The 21,658-nt window shown below is 44.0% G+C and overlaps 1 protein-coding gene across 1 annotated transcript in view; it reads left to right on the forward strand.

Annotated features, from left to right (window-relative positions):
* USH2A (usherin) overlaps positions 1–21,658 on the forward strand; it is a 784,926-nt gene that overhangs the window by 728,922 nt on the left and 34,346 nt on the right. Inside the window, exon 64 of the mRNA XM_053283338.1 lies at positions 19,926–20,135. Coding sequence (XP_053139313.1) covers positions 19,926–20,135 — 210 coding nt within the window. The remainder of the gene's footprint in view (positions 1–19,925; positions 20,136–21,658) is intronic.

A 21,658-nucleotide genomic window follows, 5' to 3' on the forward strand; every position in this document is an offset into this window, starting at 1 on the left:
TAAAAGGCTATTATGCTGTCGCCTCAGAAATAAGGCTTTTAAAAAATTGGTCACAGAGAAATAATATATTCAGTATCATTTTTGGAATCATGATTTCAATTTTTACCCATGTTTATTTTGTAACATAATAATTATGAATGCCCCTGCTCTTTATTTTAGGTAGCTATAACTTTCCCAAGCATTATGTAGAGAGATGTACCACAGTTCTGTTCTGACCATGAGTAAGTATCAGAGCTGACTCTTTGTGGGATGGGCTAGCCTCATTTAGAGCTACTTCAAGAGTCCATTGTGTTGTCTGAGCAACATAATTGCACCAGAGGGCTCTTAGCTTTGTCTAACCTTGAGGGAGAGGTGATGATGAGTCCCTGAGTCTGTATGTCTTCTTTTATGGACAGAAGCAGAAGGCCCACTGGACTTTGGCATTCGTTTCTGTTCCACAAATGTTCTTGGAAGGCCATAATGAACCTGCATTGCTACTGTTGAGAAGTACAGGACTCTCCATTTGTTTTGTTCTGAGGGAAATGCCTGGCATCTTGGAACAACCTATTTTTCATCACTGATGGTGGTTCTCCGGTTACTTGATTTCCTACTCTTTCTAATGATGTAATTTCCCTCAAACTTCAATGTACTTAATAGCAATGAGGTAACTGCTAGGATCCTTTCCAAAACAGATCATTTTATTTTAGAGTCTATAATATTTTCCCGCTCCCTTTCCCTTCATAGTCAATATACCTAAAGGGCTATTTTTCTTCCAATTGGTCTTCTTGTGACCAAAATTAAATCTCTTTTAGAAAACTGTTTGATACATTATAGTTGAGGTAAGCATTTATATTTGAAATTAGGTGTCCAGCATATTTTGGGAGCAGTGTGACCTATATATGAAGTCAGACTATCTACTAGACCAGCTGTCTGCTCTTGCTGATGATGTCTCACCAGGGTCTACAGGTATACAGGTTACATAAGATGCTGTCTTATACCAAGTCACACCATTGCTCTGTCTGCTTCAGTATTGTCTACACTGACTGTTAGAAGGTCTCAGGGTTTCAGATGGGGTTTTCTCAGTCCTTCCTGGGACCTTCTGCATGCAAAGTAGATGCTCTTCCCCTGAGCTATAGTCCTTCCTCTATGGTCTCTGCTAGGTGTGCTCCTCTTAGCTGGAGATTGACCCTCAGACCTCCTGCATGCAAACCATGTAATATATTCTGTTACTCCCCACTCATTTTGGTATCTGAGATTAAGTGGGGGAGGGGCATTACAAATCCACAGCATTTTTGTGCCTATTTATTTTAAATAAATATATCATTGATTTAAAATGACCTCTGAAGTCATTTCTGGCCACCATTTTGTTTAAAAGAGCCATTTTGTGATTCTTCTGTTGGGTGGGGGGGAGGATTTCCCCGATGATTTTTCATGGAAAATTGACCAAATTGGTGGTTTGGGGGAGCATTGCTGGATAGATGGAGACCATAGAGCACAGTCCTCTTCAGACGGAAGCAGTCTGCAGTACCTGAATAGAACTGAATAGAACTTTTTTTCTATTTGTTCTTTTATTTTATAAGCCTCTCGGGAGTGGGTTTTTAACTCAGGAAAGTGGTGGTGGGGCTAAAAGGCTGATTTTTCTGGTGCAAACACATCTCCTCAGGTGGTCAACAGCTATCAGTTTACTCACAACGTGTAAGCTTGCATGTGGAAGATTTTTATACTTTTCCAACAGCAAAATAAAGAGAGTTTTCCCTGGGAATTCCATCCCGAGCCCAGGGAGCTCAAAGCTCTGTAATAAACAGGGGTGGTGGCAGCAGCCATTTTTGAACCTACAAAAAATACAGAAGAGTTTTAGGAGTAGCCTTTGCTGGAAAGCTCAACAGGGATAATTCAGCATTTTTCTTTCACCTCACGTGAGCTTGCTCTGAGACAAAGGCTTTAATCTGCTACACATTGTAACTGTGTACACTGTACATGATAATGGAACCTTTGAATAGGGCTTTTGTTAAGGACTAAACCCCAAACAAACTCACTTAACCATATTCTTATTAAGACATCTGCATGTACAGTCACCTGTATGGAAGTACAGTGTAAGAGCCAAATGGGTCTCTAGTTTGGCCCTAAGAGTGTCCTTGGAGCTGCTGTGTTCATTTTATTGTTTAGTTGTATTTGGTTTTCCCTGCTATACAGGCTCTGTGGGGTGACAGGGTGTATGTGATTTGGATTAGGTCTGTGGCAGAGGGGAGGGGGTCTTTAAACCTTCCAAGGCAAACAACCATTTGAACCTTACTGTCCCAATTTTGCTGTTTAGGAAGAATTTGAGATGCTTTTTAGGCCAAGTGTTGTTGCCCAGAGGAGAAGTAAGATTTCCTGGCTGCCATCAGTCAGTGCCACAGAATAAGTCTTCAGATGCACACTCTAAGTCACGTGTGATCATATTTGCTACACATTTTCTTCCATCAGTGCTTAATTAATTAATCCTTTATTCAGGGCCACTCTGAAACTGGTCTAGGCTGCCTCAGTCTGACAGTGCTTTGAACCAAGTAGATTCCTCCTTGGGCAGGAGCCATCTATTTTATTCAAGAGAGATGTATGTGGCTGTTTGTGTGAATGCACTTGTGTGTGTGTGTGTTCATCTCCCTTTTGTCACTCGGGGCATCCCTCAGGGATCTATTCTGAGACCCCACCATTGTTGACAATTTATATGTTGCCTGTGAGACACGTTATTCATAAGTATAGGGATTGGCTTTCGCTATTATGCTGATGAAACCCAGATTTATATTTCACTTAAGCACGATATTGATTCTGCTGCCTCTCTCTTGGAGGCTTGTTTGCTGGCCATAAAATTTTAAATGCAACTAAATTTCCTCCAGCTGAATGAAGCTAAAATTAAGGCCCTACAGCCAGGCCCTTTGCAACACTTTAAAAAATGCTGTCAGTCATCAAAGTCCAGCTTGATAGGTTTGACATTAACAGCTCAACAGAGGTCAGAAATTTTGGGTATCTTCCCCCACCCATTCTGTGCTTTTCTTAGGCTTTAGCAAACGCTCATGTATAGAGCTGATATATTGTAGTGGCTGAGCTCCAAATCAGGAAGTCCCCAGTTCCAGTCTCTCTCACTTGAACTCACTCAGTTAGGGGCTCCCAACCTTGGGTACCTGGATGCTATTGTACTACAACTTCCATCACCCCCAGCAGCCATTATGGCGATGGGTAATGGAAGTTGTAGTCCAACCACATATGGAGGGTCCAGGTTGGGAGCCCTTGCACTAGGTGGCCTTAGACAAACCACTCCCTCTCAGCCTCAGCTCTCCAGCTGCTATGTGGGGATGGTCATGCTTACCCTACAGCGTTTTAAATATTACAATGAGATGATACACATGAAGCACTTTGAGAACTTCCCCAAATTATCACAGTCTGTTATTTTGGAAGAGCCATCATTCCCAGTCCATGTGCCAGAACACATTAGTAGGCAATGGTAACCCCCTCCTGTATTCTAAAAAAGAAAAACCACAGGGCTCTGTGGTCACCCGGAGTCAACACCAACTCGATGGCACACCTTACCTTTACAATCAAAGCAATGAGGGGGGAAAGAACCCACAAGGAAATGAAATCCAGACACATTACCCAGTTAAGCCTTTTGGCTGCTTACTATTTTAAAATAATCGGGGGGTGGGGGACACACAGCATGTGAGTTATTAAAGGCCTAGTAGGGTTGACTAGAAGCAATAATAGTAAATAATAGTAACCCAGTTAAGGCTGGTGCTGCTGGTACAATTTTTTTTTTAAAAAAAAGTGTGGGCAGGGGAATAAAGCTGTTGGCAGGCACTGCAATTAAAAGATTAAACAGAGCAGGCACTCTGTCTCTTCACTCACTGCTGGGCCAGGCAGGCAGGGCAGGCATGCCAGCCCAGACCACAGTCTCTCTCCTCTCCTCAATGCTGCTGTCTGCAATCTTTCTCTGTCTCTGTCAGAGATCTCTCCTCTCCTGAGGCACAAAAAATCTCTGCCTCCAAGCAGCCCCTAAAATGCATTTTGAAACTCCATCCTTTGGTCTCCACACTCCCTCCCCGCAGCCAAGGGGGGTACAGTTGCCCCTGCCAGCACTGTACTTGAAATACAACTAGCCAATCAAGAAGCAAGTAGATCTCAAGCCAACTGGAAGCCTGTGCCAGGAGACCAATCAGCAATCAAAAAACACTGGGACAAAATGGCATCTGCTAAACAAATAGCTAGTGGATTGATCTGCACAAATCGGGGGTGATTCAGTTTGCGATCGAATCAGCAAATCACCCGTGATTCATGGCATATCGCTTAACTAGTGAATCGATTTGCACACCTCTAATAAATATTGGTAGCAGCAGTAATTTTTTTCTTCTTCCCAAAAGAAGTTTCTTCTTCTTCCTTGTGCTTCTGGATTGGATCGCATGCAGAGCTAACTAAGTAAGCTTTACTTTACTTTAACTAAGTAAGATTTCCGCATTTCAGCTCCATGATAAAGGTGAGGAGTACAAGGGAGCAAGGAGGAGGGTGCGGGTTTGGAGGTCCTTAGGCTAGTGTTCACAATCCAGCAAAACATGGTTTGTTGGATTGTCTGAAATGGGGGCACTGTCTGAAATTTGAAGGTGTACATTTAGCTATTGTGACCATTCGTCAAAAACAGAGCCATCCACCAAGAATTCATTTAATAATGAATTGTAGTGGATTCATTCATTCAAGAAATGGTTTCATTCATTCATTTGAAAAATTCATTTGGAGATTCATTTTCATTCATTTAAGAATACACTTGTAGTGGCCATCACTACAAGGAAGTAGCAATGACTTCCACAAAAAGGGCATCTATTATCTCCTGAAGAACCTGAATAATTCTCAGCCCAGTTATATTGCAAACTAGAGACAGCTGTTGTGCTTGTTTTGTTGTAAGTTGACTTTTATTTATATTAGTAATTAATTATATTTGTGCATTACCTAATCAAGCCACCTAATGGCACAGTGGGGAAATGACTTGATTAGCAAGCCAGAGGTTGCTGGTTCGAATCCCCGCAGGTAACCTATATTGGGCAGCAGGAATATAGGAAGATGCTGAAAGGCATAATCTCAAACTGCACAGGAGATGGCAATGGTAAATCCCTCTTGTATTCTACCAAACATAACCACAGGGCTCTGTGGTCACCAGGAGTTGATACTAACTCGACAGCACACACTTTACTACCTAATCAGGAATCTCTAGATGGTTTACAGACAAAACCATTACATTACATATACCAATTAAAACAAACCAGTTTTAGATCAATGACTGGGGAAGAAGGGTATACATAAATTCAGTTAAATAATTAATATTCTATTACCTACTACTACTAATGATTAATAATAGTTAATATAATATAATATAATATAATATAATATAATATAATATAATATAAGTATATCAGAAATATAATAGAGATAATAGACATTAGGATATTCTGTTGCTTTGCTGGCATAATAGGAACCTGATCTCAAGCTACCTAGAAATCTTTCATTCATCACCCAAGAGCCATTTTGTTCCATTTTTGCAGATCTCAGTACATCAAGCAAGCTATTTACAAATATATGCTTCTTAATTGAACCAAACAAAGGTACCAGATTTATTGTGATCCTTCCACATTAGTTACAAGCCTGTTAAGACTCCACTCTGGCACGATCTCCTTAGGTAGATTGTAATTCTGACATATTCAAACACCATGACAAGCCTATCTTTTAAAAAGACATTAGTGTGAGTGCCGTGGGAAAATACACCAAGGTTGTGGATGAATTGATATGATTTCCTTGATTGTATCTTTTTATTTATTAGGCATAATTTATGAGCACTGAAAAGCAAACTAAAATGAGTGATGACTAACTACAGCCAAAGCAATAAATCAGCTGGGCTGAAAGAAGTAGTGATTTTGATCGAATCTATTGAATTAGCTGTTGCCCTTAGCCATTACAGGTATTGGAAAGACCTTTTAATATCTGCTTATCTCTCTCCTGGGAATGTTTTAACTATCTCATTATGTACCCATAGGATACAAATTATTAAATTGTCTGCCTTTTGGAGTTAAACATGTTTGCATCTCATCTTCATTACTGACGCAATAGAATATTAAAAGGAACAAGGGTTGGCTGAAACTTTGATAACCGTTTTTTTCATGCCAAACTTCTGAAATATTTTATTTTATCTCTCCACTGCGAAGGGAACCAGTTCTGGAAGCTGTAGGATTAAAACACCTATTGTATCAATAGGACATATATGTTCCAGTGTAGACTTGCCCGATGTCATTGGCTATACAGATGTGAAGGCCTGGGGAAAATTGGAACCCTCCCCCATCCCCCAGATTTTCCTCTAAGGCCAGAGACAGAAAAATTTGACATTTTGGAAAATTTGGGGGGGAAATCCTCTGAAATATTTCTCTTAAAGGGCCTTAAATACTCATCTTTTAAACCTGGCATTTAATGCTATTTAGTTTTAATTGTAATTTTAATCAGTTTTTAATTAGTTTATGATTTTAATTATGTATTTTTGATTTTAGTGTAAACTGCCCTGAGCCACTTTAGGAAGAGCAGTATCGAATGAATGAAATGAAATGAAATGATTCACAATGTTTTACAAGGCATGACTGAAAGATAGTTATCTCTTCCTGCTTGTTGCTCTTACAAAATGTTATCACACTGCTGTTTAATATAAAGATGTTTTATGTAAGATGGTGAAAAATATTAGATAACTAGTGGGCCTGAGCACAGAGCATTTGCGCCTCTAGTTGGGCCCAGCTGTCCCCCCGCCACGCTGGCATGCCTGGCTTTCTGGCTGGCAGACCAGCCACTCCACACCGCCTCCGTACACCCGGGTTTCACCCACCATCCTCCTACCTCTTCCGGCCAGTGGGACTTTGCCCGCAGGCCTTCTACCTCCTGGCTGCCGCCATTATTTCTCTCAGCTTCAATGCTGGAACTCTTGCACGCTCTAGAGCATCTGTGCGCTAGTAACTTGTTTGCTCCCCTCACCCCCTGCCACAGCCCCCCTCACCTCAGAGATCTCCCCACCCTCACCTGAGCTGCACTCCTGCTCCTCCTCCTCCATCCCGTTCCTTCCATCCCCCTCACCCCTCTTGGTCATGGCTGCAGCATTGCTGATGCCTTTTGGCCAAGCTGCAGCCCCATAGACCTCCCCACCCTCACCCGAGGCCCACTTCTGCTCCTCCCCCCACAGAAGCAGCAGCAGTGGTTGACCGGGCTGTTCCTTGCTACTCCCACCGCCATGGCCGCTCATTCCCCTCAGACTGCTAACAGGTCCATGCTCATCCCTTGCCTGCCTCCCTCCCTCTGACAATGGCCTCAGTAGCTCCAAACAGCAGCAATGGTTGACTGCGCCCTTCCTTGCTGCCATGGCCACTCATTCCCCTCAGGCTGCTGACAGAACATCTTCTGACCAGTAACAGTTACATTCCAACTGACCTTAACCATCACAGGCTCCTCCTCCATATCTGCATATGGAATCCCCACTGCCCAATCACCATGGTGCTTCTGCTCTCACAGGCTCCTTCTCCCTATCTGCATATGGAATCCCCACTGCCCAATCAGGTGCTTTAGCGTGGGCGTGGCTTACCACATCCCCATGCATCCCCATGGTACGTCTACAGGAATTAATAATATAGATTACCATTCTAATCCAGTATAATATAAAGTTATATAGAACTTGCACATTCTAGTTGCGTTTCAGCCTTTGCCTCTCACAGAAGGCACAGTCAACTTAGTGGAGGAACACAGAGACCTAGCCTCTTCCTTGGGTTTTTCTTCGCTTGTGAGTAGCCTAGGGGCTGCAGTTTTCTACAGCCACTTTAGAGGGGGTCACACACACACACACACACACACACACACACACACACACACACCATTACTATGCAGAATGGGATGTTGTCTCTTTCTTCCCAGGGCAGAGTAGTTCATGTCCCACTTTGCACTGCAGGTGAAGCAAACAAACATTTTCATCCCTGCAAGACGGACTCCACCCCAGAAGACTTCTGAAATGTGGGGGTGGGGGGCTCTTTTTCACAGGGGGCAAAGAGATACACAAAATGGGTTGCCCCATTTTGGCTCCACCTTAGCTTTTACTTTATAACTGCAAATATGGGAAGCTGAGGAGAAAGGTGATTTAGAAAGGCTGTCAACCCCTCTCATTGTCTGAATTGTCCATATATGAAATAGGTGGGTCATGTGGGAGATTTATGTATATATGTAGTTAAAAACTTATAACCAACCTTACACCATATTCAAGGAGTGGCTAAGAATCTAAAAATCAGTCAACAATAAAAATTACCCATAGAAATATTCAAAGCTTGAAGTCTGAATAAAGTACTACACTATGCCACGAAATCTGATTTTAAAATATGTTTCCTGAAAGGTTAAAGGGGGAAGTGTTCTGCTCCACCTCTTTGGGGGAACAGATTCCAGAATCATATACTGGCAGAGCACATGATAAATTATACTGAGATGTTTAAATTTAGGTATTTTCTGCGTTAGCTCTGTTGTGTTAAAGCCTCTTCCTGCATCTTTGAAGGGAAGTCAGTGAATCATTGAACACTGGTGAGACTGAGGAATAGGGTCACCAAGGGAATGTCTGGGTCTTTCTTCTGCCAGACCATAAGACTAAGGTCTGAAGCACAATTGCTTGATATTTGCTGCTCTGGGTGCCCCTGTAGATCTGGGGTCATCTGGCTCTTCCAGGTGATTGCTGTTTGCCAGTCTCCAGGAACTGGACCCCACGAAGGCACATTTTTCAACCACCAAACAAGTTTCATTCACTAAGCCTAGAATTCTTCAGTTCTCTAAGTAGGTGGATGGATTCCACTGAGTTTTCCTTCTTTCAAAGTGCACTCTGGGCAGGTGGCCAAGAAACTGAAGATGAAGATGTCTGAATTACTGCTTGTGTAGATTAATCTGGAGCCCTCTTATGGCTTCCTTAAGCCTATGCACCTTCTCTAATGATGATAGAGATTTTGGCAGGGGTTTGCATCTGGGGTCTGCGCAGCATGATGTAAGACTAAATTATAAGGGAGGCAATATGTAGTCGGCAAATTCAAGGCTCGATTACTTTCTGTTCCTATTTTCCCTGCCATGGACCAGAAGGCATAGGCCAGAATCTATTGCTTGAAAGATATTTTAAGATTCTCATATGGGAATAATATTATTCTTTCTAAGTGCCGTATTCACCGTTCTGGAGGCGGCTGGGATTAACTAGTAGCCTAACAACAGGGTGGCTGGAATTAACTGGTAGGGTCTGTGCTTGTTGTCCAAAATATGTATGATCACATAGTTCTTATCTTAGCCCATGTACTCCTTAATTTAGACAAAATCGGATTCACATTGTTTTCTTTGTACTGTAACTATATTTCAGTTAGTGCGGTTGCCCCCAATCTAATATAGCGTATGAGCACACATTTCAAGTTGCATTTGTTTTGCGAAGTGCAAATGTTTCCAAAATAAAAGTTGACAGAGCTGGGCTGGCTTTGCACGCTACCTTGGGATTTTTATTGCTGTTTTTCTTCATGCTGTTCTGTGCAGAAGCACAGGTGTTCATTGCTTCCCTATATAATAAGTAACATCAAAGGCTGATGAAATGCGTGGTTTATGTTTTCTCTACCCAACCTGAGCACAGCATTCCTCCAGTGGCTGTTGCTAGTGTCTAGCTTTTTAGCTTGTGAGCCCTCTGGAGACAGGGAACCATCTATCTATATATTTAATTCTCCTAGACATACCCGTCGCTAATCCCATGTATGGCAGCTCTCGCGAGAGCTTGCAAGTGAGCTGATGATTAGCGACGGGGATGGCCAGCCACCAAGGGAGGAGAAGCAATGAACGGCCGGCTGCCAGTGGGTGGGAAGAGAAGTGGCAGTCTGGCAAACAGCCGGCCACTGGCGGGGGGGGGGGGGGCGGGGGCGAGAGAAGCAGCGGCCCAACAAACAGCCGGCCACAGTGGGGGAGAAGTTGCAGCCTGGCGAATGGCCAGCCACCAGGGGAGGACTAGGGATGCAAATGCTCTGTGCCAGGTCAGCTAGTTTCTTTCCCCCCCCTATGTAAGCTGCTTTGATAACTTTGGCTGAAAAGCAGTATATAATAGGGATGTGCAGAACATTCTGCAGTTGGAACATTCTGCCTTGAAATGGGCTGTTTTGAGTGCTCCAAGCTCGAAATGGAACACCCTTTAAAAGGAGGACCTGTTTCGAGCTTGGAACAGAATGACCCATTCTGAGGTGGAATGTTCTAACCTGTTCTGAGTGCCATTTTGCATGGTCAGCACCCGCGCACAAATGGCCAGCGGGCATGTGCAGAAGCCAAAAGTGTGCCATTTTGGAATCCAAAATGATGCTTGAAACAGGTCGGGATGTTCCGATGGAACATTCTGTACATTTTGCATTCCGTTCCAAACTCAGAATGGAATGCAAAATGCATTTCGTGCACACCCCTAGTATATTTTGTTTGTTTGTTCAATTTTTGTGCTGCCTGACAGAAGGCATCCCAAAGCAGTTTACAAAAGTTAAAATACAATAAAATTCCATAAACATCACATTTAAAACATTAAAATCAGTTAAATATTAAAAACAGTAAAAACCATAAAACACCAAACAAAAACAAAACCCATAAAAAAGACAAAAAGAAGCAAGAGAGCTGAGACCTGACAAACCCTAAGCAGTAAAAGCCTGAACAAATAAAAAGGTCTTTAGTTGGTTTTTAAAAGCAGCCTAAGATGTCAAAGAGCCGACATTCACTGGGATAATATTCCAGAGCATGGGGGCCACAACAGAGAAGGCCCTGTTCTGCATGCACAACAATTTAGCCTCTCTCAACAGTCAGCACATGGAGCATAGGGCCCCCTGACGACCTTGTTGGGTGGGCAGAAACCCTTGGGAGCAGGCAGTCCTTCAGGTATCCAGGGCCCAAACAGTTAAGGGCTTTAAAGGTAATAACCAGCACCTTGAATTGGATTCAGAAACAAATTGGCAACTAGTGCAGCTCTTTCAAAAGAGGTGCAATATGCTCTGAGCAAGTAGTTCCAGTGATAACCCTGGCAATTGCATTCTGCATCAATTTAAGTTTCCTAATATTTTTCAAGGGCAGCCCCACGTAAAGCACATTGCAGTAATCCAGCTGTGACATGACTAAGGCATGGATAACCATGGCCAGATCTGCTTTCTTGAGAAAGGGATCCAGCTGGCACACTAGCCAAAGCTGTGCAAAGGCACTCACCTGGTTGGATCAACTTATCCCTATTGGTTTTTCTACCAGCAGCACCTCTTTGTCTGAATTTAACTTCAGTTTGCTAGCCCATATCTATGCCATCCCCAGATCCAGCCCCCAGTTCAGTACATCCACTGCTTCCCTAGGATCTGATGTCAGAGGAAGGTAGAGCTGAGTATCATCTGCATATTGATGATACTTCAGTCCAAACCTCCTGATGATCTCTCCTAGCAGTTTCATGTAGATGTTAAACAGGATGTGGGACAATAGTGAGCCTTGCGAGACCCCAGAGGCGAAGGAGTCAAGCAAATGTCCCTCAGCACCACCTTCTGGAACCTCCCCACAAGAAAGGACCAGAACCACTCCAATGTACCTATACAATGTACCCCAATCCCTATACCCAAGAGGTCGTCTGGAAGGATACCATGACTGATGGTATCAAATGCTGCTGAAAGGTCAAGCAGAACCAACAGGGACTCACTCACCGTGTCTAGTCCCCAGCGTAGGTCATCCACCAGGGCAATCAAGGCAATTGCAGTCTCAAACCCAGAGCAAAAGCCAGATTGAAAAGGTCTAGATAAGATTGTTCAAGACTCTTTGCAGCTGCACAGACACCTCATGCTCTATCACCTTGCTTAAAAGGGGACGATTTGAAACAGGGAGATAGTTATCAAGGTTGATGGAATCAAGGGAGGGCTTTTTTAATAGTGGTCTTACCACAGCCTGTTTGAGGCTCGATGGCACCTTGCCCTCCCTTAATGTGAAGCATTAATAAGCATTAATAATTGGTTCCAACCATCTACTTGTTGCTTCCCTGGCAGATTTTACTAGCCATGAAGGGCAAGGGTCCAGACCTCATGATGTTGCCCGTACCCTGCCTGGGATATTGTCCACTTCCTCAGACTGCACTAACTGAAAAGAATCCATCACAATTGGACCAGATGGTTGCCAAGGCACGTCTCCAAGAACTGCCAAAATCCTGGAGTCCAAATTGGCACGGATGCGAGTGACTTTTTCTGAGAAATGACAAGCAAACTGGTCACAGCAGGCTGTTGATGGTTCTTCTCCCATCATATGGGGGCCTGTGTGAAATGCACACTGGTGCCAGGCAACGCTGCACACAGCATTGCTGACACAAGCTCCCTGCATCTCACATACAGGGAGGAAACCACCGTCCGGCTGAAGGTGGTTCTTGAGGGGATTGTGGAGCTGGGCACAAGCATCTGGATAATCTGACAGAAGGGAGAGTTTTCGACCACCTGAAAAGGTTGGTCGTCAGTGTCCATCATCTGCCCTATGAGATGGGTGAGGAGATGTGGGTCCACATGACCAGGACACTTCTTGTCCATGCCTGTGTCCACTGCTTGACTGGCAGCATGCCCTGCTTCAAGGAAGCTGGTGTATGGCCCTTGTCAGCACTAGTCGCAGGAACACTAGGTGCACTAGCACTGTCAGCGGAAGCTAGGAGATCCAGGTGATGTCATTACATGGAGGTCATCCCCAGATGCTTGGCATCCTCCCCCCTGGCTGACCTGTGCCCTGCAGTGAACACAGCAAGCAGTGGTTGGGGCATTTTGAGGGGCTTCAAAATGCCACCAAACATCACTGCTCTGAGTAGCCTCTGACATCCTGGATGCTGTCTTGGGCTACCTTGGTGATGGTGGATCTGCTCGGGCCACTGGTGGTCACCCACTGCCATCACCCCCCCCTTCCACCCTGCATGCCAGAAGAAGTGCCTGGCTTAGGCTGAGGGGGCAGCTCCACCTCAGCATCAGACCCTTCTTCCTCAGAGTCAGATTTGGCCCTGGAGGATCCAGAACTGGACTCCGCCTTGTCTTGGGCATCTTCAGGGGGGCTCCACTGAGTGGCAAGAGAAGTGGGGGGGGGCACAAGAGAGAGGGACAGTCTGGCTGCACTCCCAGCTGTTAAACCCCTGCCTTCCACCCCCACCACGGAAGCAGTTTCCCTGGCAGGAGAGTCCCCCACACTTCCAGACTCCGCATGGGGTGGCAGCACAGGCGGTGCTCTCGGACCTGGACCTGGTTCAGTGGCAACAGGCTCCTACGGATAGGAGAGCCTTTGCAGCACCACCTTGCCGGAGGGAAAGAATTCAATGGGGGGTACTTGTGGGACACTGTGCCCTTCTCTCTGCCCCTTCCTCTACCAGTGGGACACCCCTGCCCCCCTCCTGACACCCTGCTCCAAGCCATGGTGCTCAGACATCTTCCCAATCCCCTGGGGCTTTTTTTAAAAAATAGATTTTTTCCCCATTTGGGTTCCATAAAAACCTTAATTAGACACACTTACCCACCCACTCCACCCACAACAACAACACAATAAAATGGGAGGGGCAACTAAAGGGACCCTGTGAAAACAAGAAACAACCTGTAAAAAACAAGGACAGAAAAAATACCTCCCCCAAACCCAACCAAGGAAGCCCTGTTCAATGAAAACTAAAGGCAAAGGGGACAACAAAAAACAATCACTTAACCCCTCATAGTCCTGCAGTCTTCTGCCCCAGATGCAGCACACACACACAGGCGGGGGGGGGGGATACCTGACCAGTGGTAGCAGCACAATCACCTGGGGTTGGGGGCAGGTGGGCAGCTGTGGGCTAAAACAAACAAATTAAAATAAACACTGAATAACAAAAAATAAAATGCTGGTGGGAAATTTGGGGAAACTGCTGAGGAAAAGGTGAGGGGGGAAATGGGGGGAGCCTAGGCCTGTGGAGAGGACAGGCAGCCCAGCCACTGCTGGAGCAAGCAGTGTGCGTTTGAAAGCAGCAGTAGGGTTTTGTTTTGGTTTTGTTTGGTTTTTTTAAATCACCGGCTCCAGAGAAAAACAGCAAAAAATCACCCCACCAGAAAAATCCAAAATGGAATGAACTAGGCGACAGAATCAACCCAGCCTCAGTAGAAGCGGACAGTCAATCAGCAAAAAAGAAGGGGGTGGGGTAATTTAAAAAATGAGCCAAAGGCCTGGGGCCTCCCTGGCTGTGGCTAGCTGGGCAGAGCAGGAAGAGACACTCACTCAAAATTACTTTAAAAAAGAAGGGGAGTTGGGGTGGAAGAAGCAAAACAAAAAACAAAACAAAAAACCAGCAGGGCACAGGCAGGACACAGAATCACAGGACCTCACGAGCAGCAGCAGAGAACAGAGACAGACAGAGGCAGCACTCCTGGGACAGCCAAAAATCAGCAGCCAGACAGCTCTCTCTCTCACACACCTGAGTGAAACAGAGTGATTTTGCAAGGCCAGGGTTGTCCTTTAAATATAAGTTGAATCTCCCTCCTTTGGAGCCCCTACCCTTGTCCCTCCCCCAGGGCCAATAGGGTACCATTTCTCCAGGACTGGCAGTACTGCAAAGCCTACCAGAGGGCCAGACACATCTGGCCAATCAGGGAAGCAGGAGCTCGGCAAATCACAGCAAGTGACACAAGTGTCACAAAATGGCCCCCAGAACCTAAAATGGCAACTACAGCCTTCAAGTCACTTCAAACCAGTTTGAATAGAACCAGGCTCTGTTTGGTTCGAACTCAATGCCCCGTTTGGTCTGGGTTTGAGGCTTCAACCTGAACTAGTCCAAATCCGAATTGTTTGCGCATCCCTAATCTGAAGCAGTGACTTTGCCACTTGAAACAGCTGCACTGGCCTACACTGGGCAAATGAAATGGAGGCGGAGAAAAAATGTTTCTTCGCCACCTCCACCACCATGGAGTAGTCCCTAAAATGGCCTCTAGCCCATGTTCGGTCAGATTAATTATGGGTCTTCCTCCAGCGTCACTCTAGCTGTTGTCTAAGTTGTTTGATTACCCTAAGCTCCCAGGAGAACCAAGGAGAGGAACAGGCTCCACTAAGCCAGAGAGGACGTTTAAGAACAACCATGTCAATAGCCTGGGCAGTTCTACATTCCAGAGATTCACCAGTAGGGGTTTGTGAGCTGGCCATTTGGCTGGGTCAGCTTTGGGTCAGCCAAACCAGGTCTGGTCCAGTTCAGCCATCAAGCTCGGTGAGTATACTTGTAAAAGGGAATCATCACCGGATTCCCCTTTATAAGTAAAAGGAATTCTCTTCCAAATGGAGGGGGGCAAGGGAAAGTAGTATTTACCTTAAAAATTAAGATGGCAGTGTCAGTGGAGACATAGGAGGCAGCGGGGGCTCCTCCACCACCCCCCGCTGACCTCCCAAATAACAGTCTGATCCGACTGCATGCACAGAGGCCCGAACCGTGCTGCACCCAGCTCAGACTTTCATTTGGGAGGCCAGCGTGGGTGTGTGTATGTGTTTTGAAGGAGCCCCTATTCCTGCCTCCGATGTCTCCACCACTGCCAATGCTGCAGCAACCTCTGCCATCCCCACCGCCTTAATTATTAAGGTAAATACTACTTGCCCTCTCCCCCACCCCCCATTAGTGTAGGGAATTCCCTTTACTTGTAAAGGGAAATCCTCACCAGATTCCTCTTTACAAGTATACCCTGTGAGCCGGTTCTTCAGGGCTGGGCTGGTTCGAACTAGGACTGCCTGAACTGGGCCGGCTTGTTGTTGAGCTCAGATTGAAGTCTGCCAGCTTGCACATCCCTGTTCACCAGGGCCTTGACAGAGACACCTGACCATTTCTGGACACTGGAAACTCCCCAAGGGCAGTCTGGAAACCGAGCGGATCCATAAGCCTTCAGGGACGGACCATTCTAATTGGTCCACCAACCCTGCAGAGATTGGTTGAAGCAGTCAAACTAAACCTCACCAGATGGTGATCTGTCCGTGACAAATAGTCGTTCATGTTATATTTGTTGATATTATAGTTTTCTGGTTTAAAATCTTAAAGTGTAGTTTGCATTTCTGAGCCTATTATTTGGTTTATGAATACGCATTATTATTATTTGGTAATTTTTTTAGAAAGGATTGCTTTACTTGAAGTGGCTTTTGCACTTTTTCATTGATTTGGACCACCATTCTCTTCAGCACTAGCAATGCTTAAAGTGAGCATGATGCTTGAAATAAACTGCATTTGTAGACAGCTAAAACTTTTATGTAGAACAAAGATGGCACTGATATCAGAGGTCTTCCTTTTTAAAAAATGAGTGATTTGACTTCTGGAGATCATGTTTGGGACATTTTTCATAGATCAGTGCAGTACAATGAACTAGAACTGCACCAGCCGCTGTTACCTGAATCATATCTTACAGTAATAGTGATGTAGCTGTGATTGTTCAGTTGCAGTTGAATCTAGAATGTCTAGATTCAAACCACCTTGAGATTGTTTTTGATAACTGCCTTGAGATTGTTTTTAATGAAAGGCGGTATATAAATTCAACAATAAAAATAAATAAATAAATAGATTCCCAAAGCCTATAATGGGTCTCTTGAAGCCTTACCTTTCTGAAATGTTTTGAATTTCTTGGCTGTGATTTTAAAAGACTAGAAAGCTATGTCTGTTTTCTATTTAAAGTGAAATGCAGATTTATTTATTTTAAAAAAACAACTCCAAACATATAGGAGAGATCACATAAGAGCATGTTTTACAGCAGTTAGAACTGCTCGATATGAAAGCTTACTAAGGAATACTTAATACTAAAAATCACAGACAGTCCCCTTGTATTGCCATTTAGATCTATCATTCTGATTGATCACTGTGTGTTTCGCTATTATTGAGCCTAATTTAACCCTATACACTCGCACATCCATCTACTCCATCTATTGTACCTGACATCCTACAAATTACTTACTCATGCAAATGATGACCTAAGTTGACCTTTTATGCTATTCGTGTTTAATTATACAAATGGTATTTGATAAATAAGATTATACATCCTTCCATGTGTTTATTCTCTCCTTGATGAAAGTGAAATTTAATTTTCATGCAGATTTGTTGGAGGCCATGTTTAATAAGTGCTGAGTTTTGTATAGTGTGCATATCACCCTGGTTTTGGGAAGCTGACAAAACCAAAATCAGTAGGTGCAGTTCAAACAGAAGAGCAGTTTTTGATTCGGCCCAGTTCTAGACTGGAAACAGAATGGAAACAACATGTGTATTGAATTAATATCACAGTGAATAAGCAGTGTGAATAGCAGAAGAGGTGCTGACTTAAGTGTTCTTTTTAAAAGGATGATTTATATTCAGCAATAAGTTAATGTTGCTATGTGATCAATTGCATTAATATCATTAACAACTGTTGCCCTTTGAAAAACACAGTTGCCTTCAGTAACTATGCTTTGTTTCAGTGATGGAATGTAAGTAAATAGAACCTCAGAAATATGCTGGTTCTAGTAGTGTACCACAGTATACCACCCTGTCTACACAGTGCTCTAATGAATTGTTCAAGCCAGCATTGATGGTTGGCTTGTGTCTCTTTTATTTTTATGTTTAAAAGAAAAAAGGTCTGGCAGCAGTTACATTGAAATTTGAGTTAGGAACAAAGGAAGCTGCCATATACTGAGTCAGACCATTGGTCTATCTAGCTCGATATTGTCTTCACAGACTGGCAGCGGCTTCTCCAAGATTTTAGGCAGGAATCTCTCTCAGCCCTATCGCTCTCTTTAAGGAGAAAAACGTCCCTTTCCATTTATGGGAAACAAGGTGGTGCTTATACCATCAAGTACTACCACTTAATGCGGCTAAGCCATGGCTCCCAGAGGACCAGCAAGAGTGCCCTAAAATCACCTGCAAACAGAAAGCTAGTGAGCTAGGTAAAACATTCAGGGAAACCCACTCACATTTCTTAAAAGAGTGTGTGGTAGCCAAAAGAGTGTGGCAGGGAGTAAGCAAGCTGTTAAGCAAGGCCTGATCTGGAAAAACAGACGTGGGAAGAACTAACCTCGGGTTTGAGCGATAGAACCTCCTTTCGAGGTCCCAGAAAGAAACCTTCAAGGAAACGGGACGGAACGGGTGCCCTCATACTAGGGAATTGGAATGTTCCCCTTCTCGTAATCAGGTTAGTAAACCTGTATGTCATTTATGCAATGCTCCTGCATAGGAATAGGGAGGGAAGACGCGACCAAGAGGTTCACGTGGATGAGACAATAAATCTCTTCTGGAAAAGTGTGTATGGTTATGTGCAAAAAGACAAGAGTACCTCTTCTAAACAGCAATGGAACAAATTATGGAAATGGACGTTGGACGTAACCCCCCCGATTACCTGATGTGCCTTGAAATCCCCCACCCCCGAGTTACAGTACTGCCTGCATATACTTCATAACCTTGTGGGTTTCCAAATCCTTGTGTGTAAATCTTTGTAGATATATCATGTACAAACAACCACTTTGTATATAATTGTGCTTTGGCAACGTACTGTATGCTTTGGTAGTTTGCTGGTTCAACAAAAAAATCTTGTCCTATTTTTAAAAAAAATAAAAATCTTGTCCTATCTTGGAGAAGCCAGGGAGGGATCTTGAAACCTTCTGCTCTTCCCAGAGCAGCTCCATCCCCTGAGGGGAATATCTTGCAGTGCTCACACTTCTAGTCTCCCATTCATATGCAACCAGGTCAGACCCTGCTTAGCTAAGAGGATAAGTTATGCTTACTACCACAAGACCAGCTCTCCTCTCCTGATATAAATGCTTTCTCCACAGAGTGTTTTAGGCCTGGGTTACCACACTTGCTCAGACTGGTGTCAGCTATCACAGTCAGTTTGCTTTACTCAAGCTGGAGAATTAGCTCTGAAACCAATTTGCAAGTTTGCAATAAGGAAGGATTGTAGTCTAGGCACAGGCAAATATCAATGTTCGAGTACTTGTGGTGCAGCAATGGACTCAGAGAGGCTGTTTTCACGCGCAGCCAAGACTGGGCTAAGAAAGCCAAGCTTGGTCTTGGCTGCTCATGAGACCCACTGGGATCATGCCCAATCCCAGCGGCACTTTGGCGGCAAACTCACCTACAGAGCTAGCCAATTAAACAAGGTTAAGGGAGTGAGCATTCTCTTATCCCCATTTTCCTGATTGTGTGCAGCACCATTGTGCGCAGCAAGGTTGATGAGCACCCAGCCATCGCTAGAGGTATCTCCACAATGCACCACACTTCATGTACTTCTGTGGTGCATTGTGGGAGTTCTGGGAGCTGGGATGATACGTCCCAAGCCCTGCACCTCCACACTGCTAGGGGTCTGGGCCCTTGGGATTGCATGCCCAGACACAGCAGCCGGATCATTTGAGGGGAAGGCAATCTGCTGCCTTCCCGGCTGCCCTCCCAGAAGCCCTCCCACACGATGGTGAGAAAGGGCTCAGAGACTAACTAGGCTTGTGAAAACAGATATGAAGTTTATTGAAGTGATAGAAGCACCATGAAAAACAGGAGTGTTTGGCAACCAGTGACAAGAATACAAACTGATTATGTGGGCAAAAATTCAAGGAACTCAAATACGATCAGGCACAAGTATGTGCACAAACCAAGAGAGAGAGAGAGAATGCATTAAGCCTGGGGTTCTCCAAGAATCAACACCATCCTTCAGATGACTGGCGAATGCAGTCCTATTGGGGTGGGGGATTAAGGGGGGGGGATTTCCAGCTGTAGCTTCAGTCAGAGTTGGCAACCCTACTCAGAATTTTACAGCTTGGATGTTATTCTTGTTTTGTTGTGTTAGAAATATTTACTAAAATATAAATGTTCACAATAAAGACTTGATTAGTGCCATATATTCCGTAAACAAACATTCTTCATACTCTTAATCGTTCATACTATTTGTGTTTTTAAGGTTTGGTCTGTTAATTCAGCAGGCCGGGCTGCTAGTAGCTGGACCCAATGTAGGACAGGCCCAGCTCCTCCTCAAGGCCTTCATGCACCTCTGTTTGATAAAGTGGCATCTACTTTAGCAGTGGTGAGCATCAGCCCTCCTCTTAAGCCAAATGGAATAGTCAGTCTCTACAGGCTATTCTCCAGTAATACCAAAGGAAAAGATGTGGTGGTGAGTATCCACAGAGCAACTTCTCTTGGAACAGATGGAATATTGTTTGTATTTTGAAAAACCTTCACTATTATCACTATTTTCCTTAGTCCTTTACAATTATTCTTCACATAATTACACATATTGCAGCTAGTCCTCCTGAAATGGATGTATGCTTTCAACACCCCTTACTCCCCCCACCCCACCAGAATAGGAGTATTATACATAAGAAATTAGGATTCACCAAATCTGTCATCTTTGAGCGATGTATTCTAAATGTGTCTAGTAAATGTCCCCGTATGATTTATTTTCTAATTGCAGGATTTGGGAGTACTTTTGTTTATGTATCTCTTCATCCCTAAACCTGAGTATAAAATGTTATCAAAAACCTACCTTTTATGTCAAAATTGTTTTCAGGTCAACTGGATATGAAAATGTCTTCCTGAATCAGACCTCTTCTTTATAGAAGAAGAGGTCTGATTCACCAGGTTGGTCTCTGGGTCATCTCGGAGAGACCATGTTACTCCTTTACTGATGGAGTTACACTGGCTGCCAATAGGTTTCCAGACAAAATACAAAGTGCTAGTTATAACTTACAACGCCCTAAACGGCTTAGGCCCTGGGTATCTAAGAGAGCATCTTCTTCATTATGAGCCCCACCGCCCATTGAGGTCATCTGAGGAGGTCTGTCTCCAGTTACTGCCAACTCGTTTGGTGACTACACAGAGACGGGCCTTCTTGGTCACTGCCCCGAGATTGTGGAATGCGCTTCCTGCTGAGATACGATCCTCCACATCTCTGGCAATTTTCAAAAAACACCTGAAAACCCATCTTTTCACCCAAGCTTTCTCAGCTTCCTAATATTTTTGAGTATTAATCTCTGGTTATTTTTAAATTGCTAAAGTGTTTTTAAGTTTTTGTATATGTTTTTAACTGGTTTTATGGTATTGTAAACCACCCAGAGACTAAAGTTTGGAGCAGTATACAAAACAAACAAATATATATATATATGGTCTTCAAAAGGCCTTCAGACCTTTCTCTTATTCCTCTTTAACCCCTGCTCACTAGGCCAAGCAGCACCTTTTAGAATGACGGCTCTTTTCTGTTTAACAGAGGGACAGCAACTGTCCCTATTCACCCCAGTATAGTGTCTATTCCAGTAGCTGATTCTGGTGACTCTTGTGTTTCTTTTTAGATAGTGAGCCCTTATCTCAGTCTTTGCTTTGTAAACTTCTTGTTGGAAAGTGGCATATGATTATTTTAAATAATAATAATATGGTCCAGGAACATTGAAGATCTACTTTTGGCTTCATCTCCTTTGCAGATTTGTTGTCTAGGGAACTGCAGCCTTCCATAATACATTCCTCGCTTGTTTGATGTTGTGATTATGTCATATGTGAAATAAACCAAAAAGTAATTTTACACATTATGCAGAATGAGATGGTAGACAGCAAGGATAGAATTCTGGACCATACCACTGTTAATGGGACTGCCCTGGCATGATTGGTGAACACCCCAAAATTGTGTTCATGTGGGGAATTAGT

The sequence above is a fragment of the Hemicordylus capensis genome, chromosome 1, assembly GCF_027244095.1.
Source record: "Hemicordylus capensis ecotype Gifberg chromosome 1, rHemCap1.1.pri, whole genome shotgun sequence".
Classification (NCBI taxonomy): Eukaryota; Metazoa; Chordata; class Lepidosauria; order Squamata; family Cordylidae; genus Hemicordylus; species Hemicordylus capensis.